Source organism: Podarcis raffonei, chromosome 18 (assembly GCF_027172205.1).
Source record: "Podarcis raffonei isolate rPodRaf1 chromosome 18, rPodRaf1.pri, whole genome shotgun sequence".
NCBI classification, from domain to species: domain Eukaryota; kingdom Metazoa; phylum Chordata; class Lepidosauria; order Squamata; family Lacertidae; genus Podarcis; species Podarcis raffonei.
This window is the reverse complement of record NC_070619.1, coordinates 1,430,256-1,442,928: the sequence shown is the minus strand read 5'-3', so window position 1 is coordinate 1,442,928 and position 12,673 is coordinate 1,430,256. Positions and strand designations below refer to the sequence as shown.

At 51.6% G+C, this 12,673-nt stretch overlaps 1 protein-coding gene across 1 annotated transcript; it reads right to left on the bottom strand.

Annotated features, from left to right (window-relative positions):
• Positions 1-580: 580 nt before the first annotated feature.
• On the bottom strand, positions 581-12,652 carry DDX49 (DEAD-box helicase 49). The gene is made up of 13 exons (XM_053372360.1): positions 12,484-12,652; positions 11,886-12,009; positions 10,419-10,504; positions 10,098-10,219; positions 7,932-8,119; positions 7,236-7,376; positions 6,068-6,143; positions 5,563-5,639; positions 4,997-5,094; positions 4,757-4,831; positions 3,438-3,526; positions 2,835-2,906; positions 581-1,927 (listed from the first exon to the last, which is right to left on the bottom strand). Exons 1-13 carry the CDS (start codon positions 12,596-12,598, stop codon positions 1,757-1,759), a joined length of 1,434 nt encoding a protein of 477 aa, XP_053228335.1. The 5' UTR covers positions 12,599-12,652; the 3' UTR covers positions 581-1,756.
• Between the last annotated feature and the right edge of the window lie 21 nt (positions 12,653-12,673).

Below are 12,673 nucleotides of genomic sequence, written 5' to 3'. Positions count from 1 at the left end.
CATATAGTTCTTTATCTCCTTGACATCTGGTGGGAGTGTGTTCCACAGGGACTACCACCAAGAAGGCCCTCTGTCTGGTTCCCTGTAACCTCACATCTTGCAGTGAGGGAACTGCCAGAAGGCCCTCAGAGCTGGATCTCCGTGCCTTCCTCCGTCTGGCATCCTTTGGGTGTTGTTTGACTACAACTCCCATCAGCTCCAGTGCCCAACGATGATGTATGGCCACCTGGAGGATGGAGAAAGGTGCCTTCGGGAATTCCCTGGAATTCATCTTGCCCTGCCCCCTTCCGACTTTTGAGACAGGGCTGCGTTGCGGGCATGAGGGCTAGGGCCTTGGATCTTTGGTTTGTTGTTGTGAATGCCAAACTATCCAAGGCCAAATCATAGTTCTAAAAATTCACTTTTATTAAATGATCTGCATGTCTGCCCCCCCACTGGGCTCCCCCTCCCCGATTAAAACTGAAGGCATGTTTCAACTGTACCCTGATTTACTTCAGCCTTTCCCCTCATGAAAAGAAATACGTGTAAGACAAAGAACTACCTGCTCACTACCCAAGAAAGAGGACATACAGAGAGGCACTTTGGGTAGGCTGGACTCGCCGGAATTTGTATTTATTGACAGAGAGTTTGGGGGTTACTGGTCTTAGTTGTCAGGGTTAGAGAGCAGCCTTTCCAACCTGCCGCCCTCCAGCCACGCAGGGCAAAGACTCTGCAGCAGGAGGAGAGTCGGTATCTCACAAATTTTCATTTTGGCCAGTCTCTTCTGTTCCCGACTTCTTCGTCATGGGACGAGAACCCTGAGAATGTGCCGAGAGTTTGCAAATGAACACACTGTTGGCAGGTTTCAGCTTCTCTTCCTGAAGATCTTAACAGCCCAACTCCCAAGCGGAGGTGCAGCCACCCCAAATGAGACAGAAACGCTGATATTTCCTCCTCCCCGTGGCTTATAATTTAGAGGAGGCACCCTGTTTTCCCAACAGCTGGATTTCTGGGGCTGAGAGACCTTCCATCGCTGCAGTCCTAAGGATCCAAACCACAAAGGACCCAGGAAAAGCTGGGTGGGGCAACTGTTTTCGGCATCTGTCAGCAGAGTGTGGGTACGAGAAGAGAGTAGAAACATCGAGGAGACAATGAAGGTGGTCCTGTAACTAAGGAATTCGTTTGTAGGTGATCCTGTAATGAAGGGACCAGTTTGAAATCAGACTATCTTGAGGGGTCAAAAGCAACTGTGTGGAACAAGAGATACTCCTGTACAGGCACGAGAGTAACCATGGTAAACTGATGAAGATAAGGTGCCCTGTTCCGTATTCAGATTTCCTGGGAAACTGGATTCCCAGCGATCTCCCAGGGTGAGAGGCTTGGAGAGAGAGGGAGACTCCCAGGTGAGAGTTGGGAAGGCTCACCTTTCTCTGTATGGGATAAAAGTTAAGATACAGCAGCGAGAGAGGGCTTTGTAGTTTCCTGTCTCCTTTCTTTTCTTCCAATTTCTCTCTTGTTATTAGACTTTGTAGATTAGTCCGTTCTTTTTATTGTATCATGGAAAATTTCAATAAAACTGGATTCCCAGCATCCTCCTGTCCTGTCTGCAGCCCCCCCCTTCTGCCCCCAGAAATGACTTTTGATGGAGACCATCTTGGCTCTGGGGTGCCCTTCTCAGCCTGGGGCCAGCCCTGGTGGGCAGAGGTGGGACCGCGCCACTTCTTCCCCACACCAGACGGGAGGCACAAGAGCCCTGCAGGGTGGGGGGTCGGCAGCCTCACTTCTCTGCCGCCGTCTGCTTCCGCCGCTGCCGCTTCTTCCGTAGCTTCCGATGGAGGACAACCTGCTTCTTGTCTTCCAGGACCTGCTGGACTTTGCTCCGAAACTCAACATTCTTCTTCTTGATCTTTGCCAGCTCAGCCTTTCGCTGTGCTTCCAGGTCTGGGTCCTGGTGAGCGAGGAGGAGAGAAGGCAAGGAGACTGAGAAGCAGACCCTCTTGGCCAGAGGGGCGCAGAGCACCCTGACTTTACCAGTCTCCCACTGCCCACAGGTTTTGACACCTGACCAGGGCTGTTCTGGCTGGGCACCTGCTGGAGGGCGCGCTGGACCTGCCGCTTCCTGAGGGAGGGCACGGAGCAGGGTTTGCTCAAGGACTAGGGCAGGGGTCAGCAAACTTACCGCACCTCGGGCTGGTGACTCCAGCACCGATCGAGCAGTGGGCCAGAGGGTGGGGGAGCGTATGCCCATACGCGTGCGCACATGCTATTTCCGGCACACTTCTGGGTCGGAGCACCGGAAATAGCTTGTGCGCATGTGTACGGGCCTCCTCCGACCCGGATGTGCACTGGAAATAATGCTTGCACATGCGCACAAGGTATATCCGGTGCTCTTCTGACCTGGAAGTGGGCAGCCGCGCAGCGCAGCGCTGGTAAGAGTGGACGGTGGCAGTGGGTGTCGCTGCGAGCTGGATAAACGAGCACCTTGGCCTTATCCAGCCCGCAGGCCTTAGTTTGGGAACCCTTGGACTAGGGGGTGGGTGATGTCAGCTTTTCAACATCGCGATGAATCACCAGCCAAACGTCGCAATCTGGTGATACATTGCGATGTTGAAATCTAGCCAAGCCAAGGCTGCTTGCTGCTGAGAGCAGGGAGTGGAGAGGCGGGGGCAGGGGGTGTGAGCTGTGAGCTGTGCTGCCAAGAGACTCTTTGTGCCTTGAAGGGTGCTGCAACTAGTTGCTGCAGATGTGGCACTCCTAAAGATCACCTAAGGGAAACAGATGTGGCGAGAGGGGGAATTGCTCCAGAGGAGGGAGGGAAACACACAGGGCCATTCCCTGACCCGAAATGATCGTACCTTTCCTTCTAGGATCATCTGTTTCCGTTTGTTTATTTCCTTCTTCTCATCAAAATCGGTCGCCTCCAATCTCTAGGAAGAAAATAAACATAAAAGGTTGTTGTAAAGCAGTGCTTCCCAGAGCGGGCAGTACTGTCGGGGGGGGGGAGGGATTACCTACAGAGGGGCTGGTGCTGTAAAGGACTACTGGGATTTGAAAAGCTGATATCGCTGGAGCAAGTGATTCCGTCAGTTTTGCTGAATTAATTAAGCTAAAAGGGTTTTAATCAGATTTTGAACAAACATGAAATTAATTGCGAGTGTTTTGAATTTCATTGTGTTGTTATCTTGCTTAGTGGGTCATGCAAACCGCTATTCTGAATAATGCTTTTTTAAAGGGCAGGGGGCGCTGGGGATGAGTTCATGGAACCACTGTTTTCAAAGCATCTATGTAACCTCAGGCTTCCGTTCTGCTTTTCCTGGGGAGGCAGGGAAACGGGAGGAGGCTAAAACATTGATCTTGGAGTGGGGAGATGTGAGTTCAAATCTGTGCTTCCCCACAAAGTTCACTGGTATTCCCAGACTGCAGATCTACAACCGGCCCACCCCAAAGCCCTCACTCACAATCTCACATTCCCGCCGCACAACGTTCACTTGGGTAAGGATGTTCAGTACGCTGTGCTCCTCCACAGAGAACTCCTGAAGCTTCAGCTCTGCAAGGCAGAAAGGCATGGGGGTGTTCCTAAAGGATCTACACTGGTTCCCAGCACATTTCTGAGCCCTATTCAAAGTGCTGGTGCTGATCTTTAAAGCCCTAAATGGCCCCATATACCTGAAGAAGTGTCTCCACCCCCTTCGTCCAGCCAGGGTCCAGCTCCAAGGGCCTTCTAGCAGTTCCCTCCCTGCGAGAAGTGAGGTTACAGGGAACCAGGCAGAGGGCCTTCTCGGTGGTGGCGCCCACCCTGTGGAATGCCCTCCCATCAGATGTCAAAGAGAAGAACAACTACCAGACTTTTAGAAGACATTTTAAGGCAGCCCTGCTCAGGGAAGTTTTTAATGTATGATGTTATATTATGTTTTTATATGTGTTCAAATCCACCCAGAGTGGCTGGGGCAACCCAGCCAGATGGGTGCGGTATAAATAATAAAATTATTATTTTTAGGTGAGTGCCAATGGGGCCCCTGCCTCTGCTAACACAGTGCTTCCTGAACTGAACTGGTGGCAAAAGGGTGATGAGGCTGCATCTTGGGCAAGGTTTTGAGACATTTCTTAGCACCTCCATCGAACCTCCTCAGCCTTTTTGGCTTTCTATCTGGCTGCTGTTATTGGCCGGTTTTATTGTTACTGAACATGTATATGTTGCTTAAGATCAGAGCAGGTTTCTAAGGAGCTTAAAAGTTTTAAACACAAATGAAGTACAGTGGTACCTTGGTTTATGAACTTAATCCATAGTCTACTTCCTAGACTGAGGTAAAGTTCACAAACCAGGACACTACTTCCGGTCTTGCGGAGTTCGTAAACCAAATCATTCTTAAACAGGACTGTTCTTAAACCGAGGTACCACTGTACATGCAAACAGAGGGTCAGCGGTGGCAACCAGGAATGGTGTGAAGAACCAGGTCAGAGGAAGCAACTGCAAAACGAGTGGGGTCTGTCAGTGGGATGGGAGGCTGATAAACGCTAGTAAAGCTGACTAGGGCTTGACTGCAGCCTTCCCCAACACGGTGCCCTGAGGACTGTTCGGATTACAACTCTGTGCTGGGTGGGTGCTGATGGGAGCTGTTCCCGCCCGGAGGGTGCCAGGTTGGAGGGAGGTTGTGCTGCCACATCAGCCCCTCCCAGCCATTTGCATCGCCCTCTTTCCCAGGTGCCGGAGGAGCCGCCAAACTTGGCAGTTCCTGCGCGATGGGCTGTCGCTCCCAAGCTATCCTTCTCGACTCACTGATCTGCTCCTCGATGGCGTGGACCAGGTGGATGTCATACTGCGTCACCAGCGTGATGGCGATGCCGCTTCGGCCTGGGGAAGGTGGAGAGAAGAAGGGGGTTCATGCACACAGGACAATTCTCCTCCCCATCAGGGACCCCCCAATGCTAAAGAAAGTGCCGCATGTTCCATCCATGTGGGAGCCAGTTCCTACTCTGAGATGGTGGCTAATCAGCAGGTTGTAGCAGCCGTCCTTACCTGCCCGGGCAGTTCGGCCTACCCGGTGGATGTAGATTTTGGGGAGCCCCGGCGTGTTGTGGTTGATGACCACTTGGACTGTGGGGATGTCGAGGCCCCTGAATTGAGAGAGATGAAGAAGAGAGGGGCAGCGTTAGAAGTTGGGAAGAACCGTCCACCCAACACTGTCCCCACCAAAAATTAAAAAGGGGAAATATGTACATTTAAAAGCACCAGAGAAGGATAACAAACTCAGATGTTCCCAAGAAAGTACTTAATCTTTCTTTTTAAGTGACAACAGCAGCAAGAATGATCTATGCACAAAGGTGGAAAGACCAAGAAATACCAACCAAAGAGGAATGTCAAAATAAACTGATAAATTATGTGGAGTTGGTGAGAATGACAACAAAAATTAGGGATCAGGAGGAATCATTGTTAAGGGAGGAGTGGAACCCTTTGCAGAGTATTTGAAGAAGTTAAGCAGTCAGATAAACCTACAAGTAGGACTTGAGCTGCGAGCAGCAGCGAAAAATAATTAGGATATTATAGATGGAAGCAGGTGGTTAAGAATGATAGGCAGTACCCACCTGGCGGCCACATCTGTAGCGATGAGAATCTTAAAGACGCTGGATTTGAACTTGGCCAGGGCTGCAAAGCGCTGCTTCTGTTAGAAAGAGTGGAGAGAGAGAAGGGGGGAAGGCAGTCAGAGCAGGAAAATGTAGGAAGTGGCTGGGCTAAGTGTCCAGGTGGATGAGGAGGCAGAGAGCCCTGCCTGCTGGCGGACCCTTTTTAAACCGGAGGTGCCAGGGGAGAAACCTGCAGGCAAAGCAGGTGCCCTCCCCACTAAGGTATGGTCCACCCACTGGGGGAAAGCAGAGGAAGAACTAACCCCAGCAAGAACTCCCCCCAGGGTGGGGGGCTCCTGGCGAAACAAAGAGGGACCACAGATTCTCTCACACCAAAGAATCCACACGGCAACTGTGTCTTGCTTTAAGAAACATCAGCATGTGGCTCTGCTTGCTCCCCCTCCCTCCCCCCTGTGTGTTGCCCCTCCAGCTGTTACTGCAAGGCCTCTGCCAGCCTCTGGCTCACCTGCTTCATCATGGAGTGCAGAGCCACCGAAGGGAAGTTGAACCTCCTGAGCATCATATTCAGGATTTGGCAGTTCCTGCAAGAACAAGAGATTTAAGTCCTTCCTCTTGCCTGCCCCAGCCCCTGCTCTCTGGAGGGGAAGAGGGTCAACCTTGGCACTTCAGGGGAACTCTTGGAAACCCTCTGCCACGTCCAGGGGGCCAAGGGTGTTCCACTATGGTTGTTGCTTCCGTTCTCTGTGACCACAAATTACTAATGCAGGACCTAGGCCAGTGTTTTCCAAACTTGGGTCTCCAGCTGGACTACAACACCCATCATCTCTAGCTACCTGTACTTTACCTGGCAGGGCTGTTCAGAGGACTGACTTCCCAACCTTGCAAATATTACCCTGAGTTGCCTAGAGGGGAATGCAATATATTGGAAAGAGCCAAAAAGGTTTCTGTTTTACCCTGGCACCTTTTTCTCTCCTGCCCAAGCATATTCTTGTATCTGCAAAGCTGTTTCTCTTCTACAGGTCAAAAGCTTCCACAAGCCAGCTGGCAGGGAAGAGTGCTTCTGAGCACAAGCAAAGTGCCCTTCGGCCACCTCAAAGCCATCCTCCTGCAAGGGGCCCTCCAAAGAGGCCCAAGGAGGTCCAGCATCTTGTGGCCAACTGGAAGCCCCGAAGGGAAGCCCACCAGCAGGGCACCAGGGCCCTCTCCTGTTCTTCCCCAGCAATGGGAATTCAAAGACAGAACTCCATGGGGTTCTAGCCTGCTATCATTAAAGTCCTGAGGGCATAAGAATTTCCCCACCATCTAGTCCAGCATCCTGTCCTCACTGTGGTCAACCACCTGCCCCAAGCAGGAAGCCCACAAGCAAGATCAGAGCAAAGCAACTCTCTCTGCTTGTGATTGCTCAGCAACTGCTGTTACCCCGAGGTGCTTACTCCCTCCAGACAGAGCGTTGCCATCATAGCTAGGAGCCAATGACAGCCTCAGTTAATCCTCTGGAGACAGGAGTGAGGAGTCTGGGCTGAACCTGGCACCTGCAGAAGTTCAGGGTTGCCTCCAAGCCAGCTGTGAGCCTGGGGAACTCTCCCCTCTTGGGAATTAAAAAAGGAAGGGGAGCTTTGGAGCCAGCAGGGAAGAGTGGCAGAGAAACAGAGGGAGGCCGACCCCAGACTCACTTGCACGTGTTGGTGAAGATGATGATGGACCAGTCTTCATGCTCGTCCTGGAATGTCTGGACCAGGTGGACCAGGTAGGCGTCCTTCACCTTCTCAGGCACCAGCAGGTAACGCTGGTCCAGCTGCTCCACTGTCCGGACTCTGGGAGGATGGGGAAGAGGAGGCCCAGTTAGGGGTGACAGAGAGTTTAAGAACTTCCTTGCGCCAGACCAGGCTCTGTGCCTCCCCAGCAAAAGGCTGTCTTCTCTCTTAGCGGCCCTGAGTCTCCAGTGGTGGTTTTCCTGACTCTCCAAAAGGAGGGGACTGAACCTGGGACCTCTCAGCATACAAAGTGTGAGAGAGAGACTCTTCCCCTCCATTTGCAACAGGGCAAGTTGGGACTGAGACCGGCCACATGAGGGTTGTTGTGAGGCCTCCGAATCATCATCGTCATCATCCATATAATAAAACAATATATAACAACAACAACATAACAACAACATAATGTATGTTTAGGACATTTGGCTGCCTCTCATCTATCCATTCAGGCATCTCTTAAGCCAGGGTTTCCCAAACTTGGGTCTCCAGCTGTTTTTGGACTACAGTTCCCATCATCCCTGACCCCTGGTCCTGCTGGCTAGGGATGATGGGAGTTGTAGTCCAAAAACAGCTGGAGGGCCAAGTTTGGGAAACCTTGATGTACATTGTCAAACTCACTCGGATTTGGACTCCCAGAAGAAGGGCTTGTTCATGGCGATCTGCTTGAGTTCGTTCAGGGTGTCGGTCAGAGTGGCACTGAAGAGCATTGTCTGCCTGCTGGCTGGGACTGCTGCCAAGATGACTTCCAGGTCTTTGGTGAAGTCAGTGCAGCCCTGCTCCAGCAGCCGGTCAGCTTCATCCAGGACCTGAGCCAAAATGGAGGGGGCAGGGACAGGTGTGTCACCAGTGAACTGCCAGAGATGGAAGAGGACGGAGTAGAAAGGGAAATCCTCGCAGGCAAAGACAGGGATTGGAAAGCATATGGGAATTTTAAGTTGGTGCAAGATTTTTGGCATTTGCTTTTGACAGAAAGGATGAACATTACTAAAGAAAATATTGTTTGTTTTCCAAAATAAACGCCACTGAATGCTTTTGATTATACCAATGTATTGTTAAAAGAATTGGTCTTATGTCTGATATTGACAGCCTGAATAGTAAATGTAATTCAATGAAAAACAGCCCCAAATCTGACACTGGGAGGTTGCCACCCCTTGCACTGCCCCTTAGCCATAATGGAGGAAATGACGTCTAATGTGAGATCTGGGCAAGGGTTAGAACCTCCAGACAGTTTCTTTATGATCTGGCAGTCTTTTAAGACATACCCAGCAGAACCATTTTTTTCAAGACAACCTTTGTCACAAGCCTGGGAAACCTGGAACGACACTTGATAATCGGGTAAGGCTAATATTCTTTACTTGGACCTTGCTATGCTAACCCATGTGCAACTGTACATGCCTGTTCTACAGTTTTCCACCTTTAAATTTTCCTCTTTGTTCTAACCGCCGTCTCTGCTTTACATACAGCATAAAACCACATGGGAATGTCAGACCTCCAGGCAGGCCGTTCTACTCCTTCCCCAGCAGCCCCAGCCAACGTTCATGGCTGATGGAAGGCGGAGATACTACTACTACTACTACTACTATTATTTATTTATTTATACCCCGACCATCTGGCTGGGTTTCCCCAGCCACTCTTCCAGCACATACATAGACAACATCAAACATTAAAAACTTCCCAATACAGGGCTACCTTCAGCTGTCTTCTAAAAGTCAGATAATTGTTTATTTGTTTGACATCTGATGGGAGGGGATTCCACAGGGCAGGCGCTACTACTGAGGAGGCTCTCTGCCTGGTTTCCTGTGACTTCACTTCTCGCAATGAGGGAACCGCCAGAAGGCCCTCGGAGCTGGACCTCAGTGTCTGGGCTGAATGATGGGGGTGGAGACGCTCCTTCAGGTATACTGGGCCAAGGCCGTATATTGAATGAAGCGTTCAGACCAGCAGAGGAAGCTCTCAGTGCACCAATATATCAATCAAACTTTTACTGTGCTAGCTGAATGCCATGACATTATCCATACACAAGATAAAATAAAGGGAAGTTGCATGCAGATTGCGTAAGTTAGATCTCAGTGTCCCCTTTACAATTAACGGTTAATTTAACTAATTTATTTGCCCTAATCTTCCCGGCTGTCAGAGCATAGAGAGCAACTTTGTAAGTTGTAAAGTCACCCTCTCCGCCATGGTTAAGCTGCTTTCCTGCACAAAGGTTTTATAAATCGATTCCTTGGTTCTGCATAAAGTGGGCATTGCACATGGGTGCCTGCAAAACCATCAGTATATGTGAATGTCTGGCTCGCTTAAGACTCTATAGAACTGGTATTCACAATAATAATGGAACTTGGGAGGCAGATAATACTTTTATTTTTATGAATCTTTATTATTTGCAAAGGGAATCTTTGCTAACAGTTGGCTATCCCTTTGGAGCTGTGCTGTGTTTTTGTCCTTTTGCCCTTCCAGGCTGTGAAGGCTTACGCTTCATATTTTTTATTCAGATAATCATAGAATTGCGGCGTTGGAAGGGACCCCGAGGGCCAGCTAGTCCCACCCCTGGCAATGCAGGACTCGCAACTAAATTATACATGACATGTCCTTTGTTTCTTTTCTTTGCTGCATTTGCACTTTTTCTTGCTGAGAAACAGAAATGCAAGAAAAGAAAGCTTTCTAAGCCGCTGTGGGGAGAGAGGCATCGCACAGCCCTGCGGAGGCTTGAAAGTGGCCGGATGCAGGCCCGGCTGCCGAACGAGGGGCCTCCTTGGAAATTAGGGTGCACTCTCTGGGACTTACCAAGAACTTGATCTTTTGAAGGCTGAAGGTGTTGGAACTTCGCAGGTGGTCGGCCAGCCGACCCGGGGTGGCGATGACGACGTGGGGCTTACGGGACAGCTCTAGGGCTTGAGCAACCATATCTGCAAAGTGGGAGAAGAAGGGGATACCTTAGCCCCTCTCAAAGGGCGCAGAGTGACACCCCCCACACCCTGCTGTGTGCAGATTTGCCAATAAATTATCTTCAGCTGCTCGGTGGCTCTTCAAGCAAGATGTCCTTAATTTTGTTTGGGAGAAGGGTGGAGGAAGATCCCCTCCGTTTTCTGAACAGGACTTACGTACCCATCCCACCAACGATGATGCAGTCCTTTAGGCCCAGCGGCTTCCCCAAGACCCGGAACTGCTCGGCAATCTGGTGGGCCAGTTCCCTGCCGGAGAAGAAATGGCAGGAGATTAAAAAAACATGCCGCTGTTTCGCACTGTGCCACTCCTCAGGAAGAAAGAGTGGGGTATGATGATGATGATGTATTTCTTGTTTTTTATATTGTCGTGAACTGCTCTGAGACAAAAAGAGCTATCTGAACTTAAAGGACCCCTGAAAGTTAAGTCCCGTTGTGAACGACTCTAGGGTTGTGGCGCTCATCTTGGTTTACTGACCGAGGGAGCCGACATTTGTCTGCAGAGTTTTTCCGGGTCATGTGGTCAGCATGACTAAGCCGCTTCTGGTGAAACCAGAGCAGTGCACGGAAATACAGTTTACCTCCCTGCCAGAGTGGTACCTATTTATCTACTTGCACTTTGACATGCTTTTGAACTGCTAGGCTGGCAGGAGCAGGGACCGAGCAACGGGAGCTCACCCCATCACGGGGATTCAAACCTCCGGCCTTCTGATCAGCAAGCCCAAGAGGTTCAGTGGTTTAGACCACAGCGCCACCTGCGTCCCTATATGCGGATGATACCCAGCTCTAAATCAAGCACTGCTAGGAGTTGTTTCTTTTCCAATGTATTTCTTATCGATAAAAAAAATCTAGACCGGCGCGAACAAATTTTTCTTCTGAAAGTGTGGCCCAGAGGAAAAAGTTGGGAGAACCATGGCCCTAACCACTGCACCACACTGCCTCAGAGATGTTTAAGTTGCCACCAAGAGAGAAATATGCCCTATAGCATATTTTGCCACATCAAAGTCCATTGCAGGCAAAACAGGGAGCCTCGTGGTCACTCCGAAAAGCCAGCAGAGGCATTGTGGCAAAACCCAAAAATGCTTCCATGGACTTACAAAGAGCTGGCAGCAAACTACTGCACTCGCAGTAGAGGTAAATGTAAAGGGACCCCTGACCATGAGGTCCAGTCGTGGCCGACTCTGGGGTTGCGCCGCTCATCTCGCTTTATTGGCCGAGGGAGCCAGCATACAGCTTCCGGGTCATGTGGCCAGAAGGACTAAGCCGCTTCTGGTGAACCAGAGCAGCACACGGAAACGCCATTTACCTTCCCACCGGAGCAGTACCTAGTTTTCTACTTGCACTCTGACGTGCTTTAGAACTGCTAGGTGGGCAGGAGCAGGGACCGAGCAACGGGAGCTCACCCCGTCGCAGGGATTCGAACCACCGACCTTCTGATCGGCAAGCCCAAGAGGCTCAGTGGTTTAGACCACAGCACCACCCGCGTCCCTATACGAACTTAATACATAAGAATAATAATTCAAGTAACCACAATGATATCTGAGCGTTGGCCCAACGCAGGGGCCGCCCTTGATGAGGACCAAGGACTTTTCTCCAGCAAGACCCGAAAAAGCAGCAGGCTGGCTCTTACCTCGTGGGCGTCAGCACCAGGCAGAAGATGCCATATGGATCTTCAGAGAGCTTCTGCAGGATGGGCAGCACAAAGGCGGCCGTCTTGCCGCTGCCAGTCTGGGCACAGCCCATGCAGTCACGGCCTGCGGGAGGAAAGCAGATGGGAAGGGCAGGAAGCGGAGAGGCACTCTGCACGTGCTCAGAGGCACTCTTTCCACAGCCAGGGCAGTCGTTCCTAGAAAGGCTAAGGCAGCTGCTTTGGAGCAATGGGGAGAGGGGGCTCAACAGGCATTGCCATCAATGGGCATGGCCTGCATGAAGGGGCGGGGTGTCTGAGGAGGGGCGTGGCCAGAAGAACAGGAGGCTGGGCCTCATGGAAGAGGCGTGGCTTCCAGAACGGGGGCAGAGTGGGAGTGGCTTAAATAGCAGTAGGGTGGGCGGGGCCTAGTCGCTGAGGCAGGGATGGGCGGGACCTGCGTGAAGGGGCGGGGCTGAGAAGCCAAGGGGCGTGGCTTAGCCATAGGGTGGTCCGGGCGCGGGCGGGGCCTAGCTCCCCATGGCAGGAGTGGGCGGGGCCTGCGTGTCCGTTTCCTGAGGCGCGAGGGAGCCGGGCTTACCTTGCAGGGCGGGCGGGATGCAGGCCTCCTGCACCGGCGCGGGCCTCGACAGGCCCAGCTGCTCCGCCTGCGACACCAGCCAGGGCGACAGGCCCAGCGCGCGGAAGCCGGACATGGCCGGAGCCCCTCGCCGCTCAGGAGGAAAGAGCGAAAGGAAGGGAAGCGATCCCACAAGGCACCGCGACGGGCG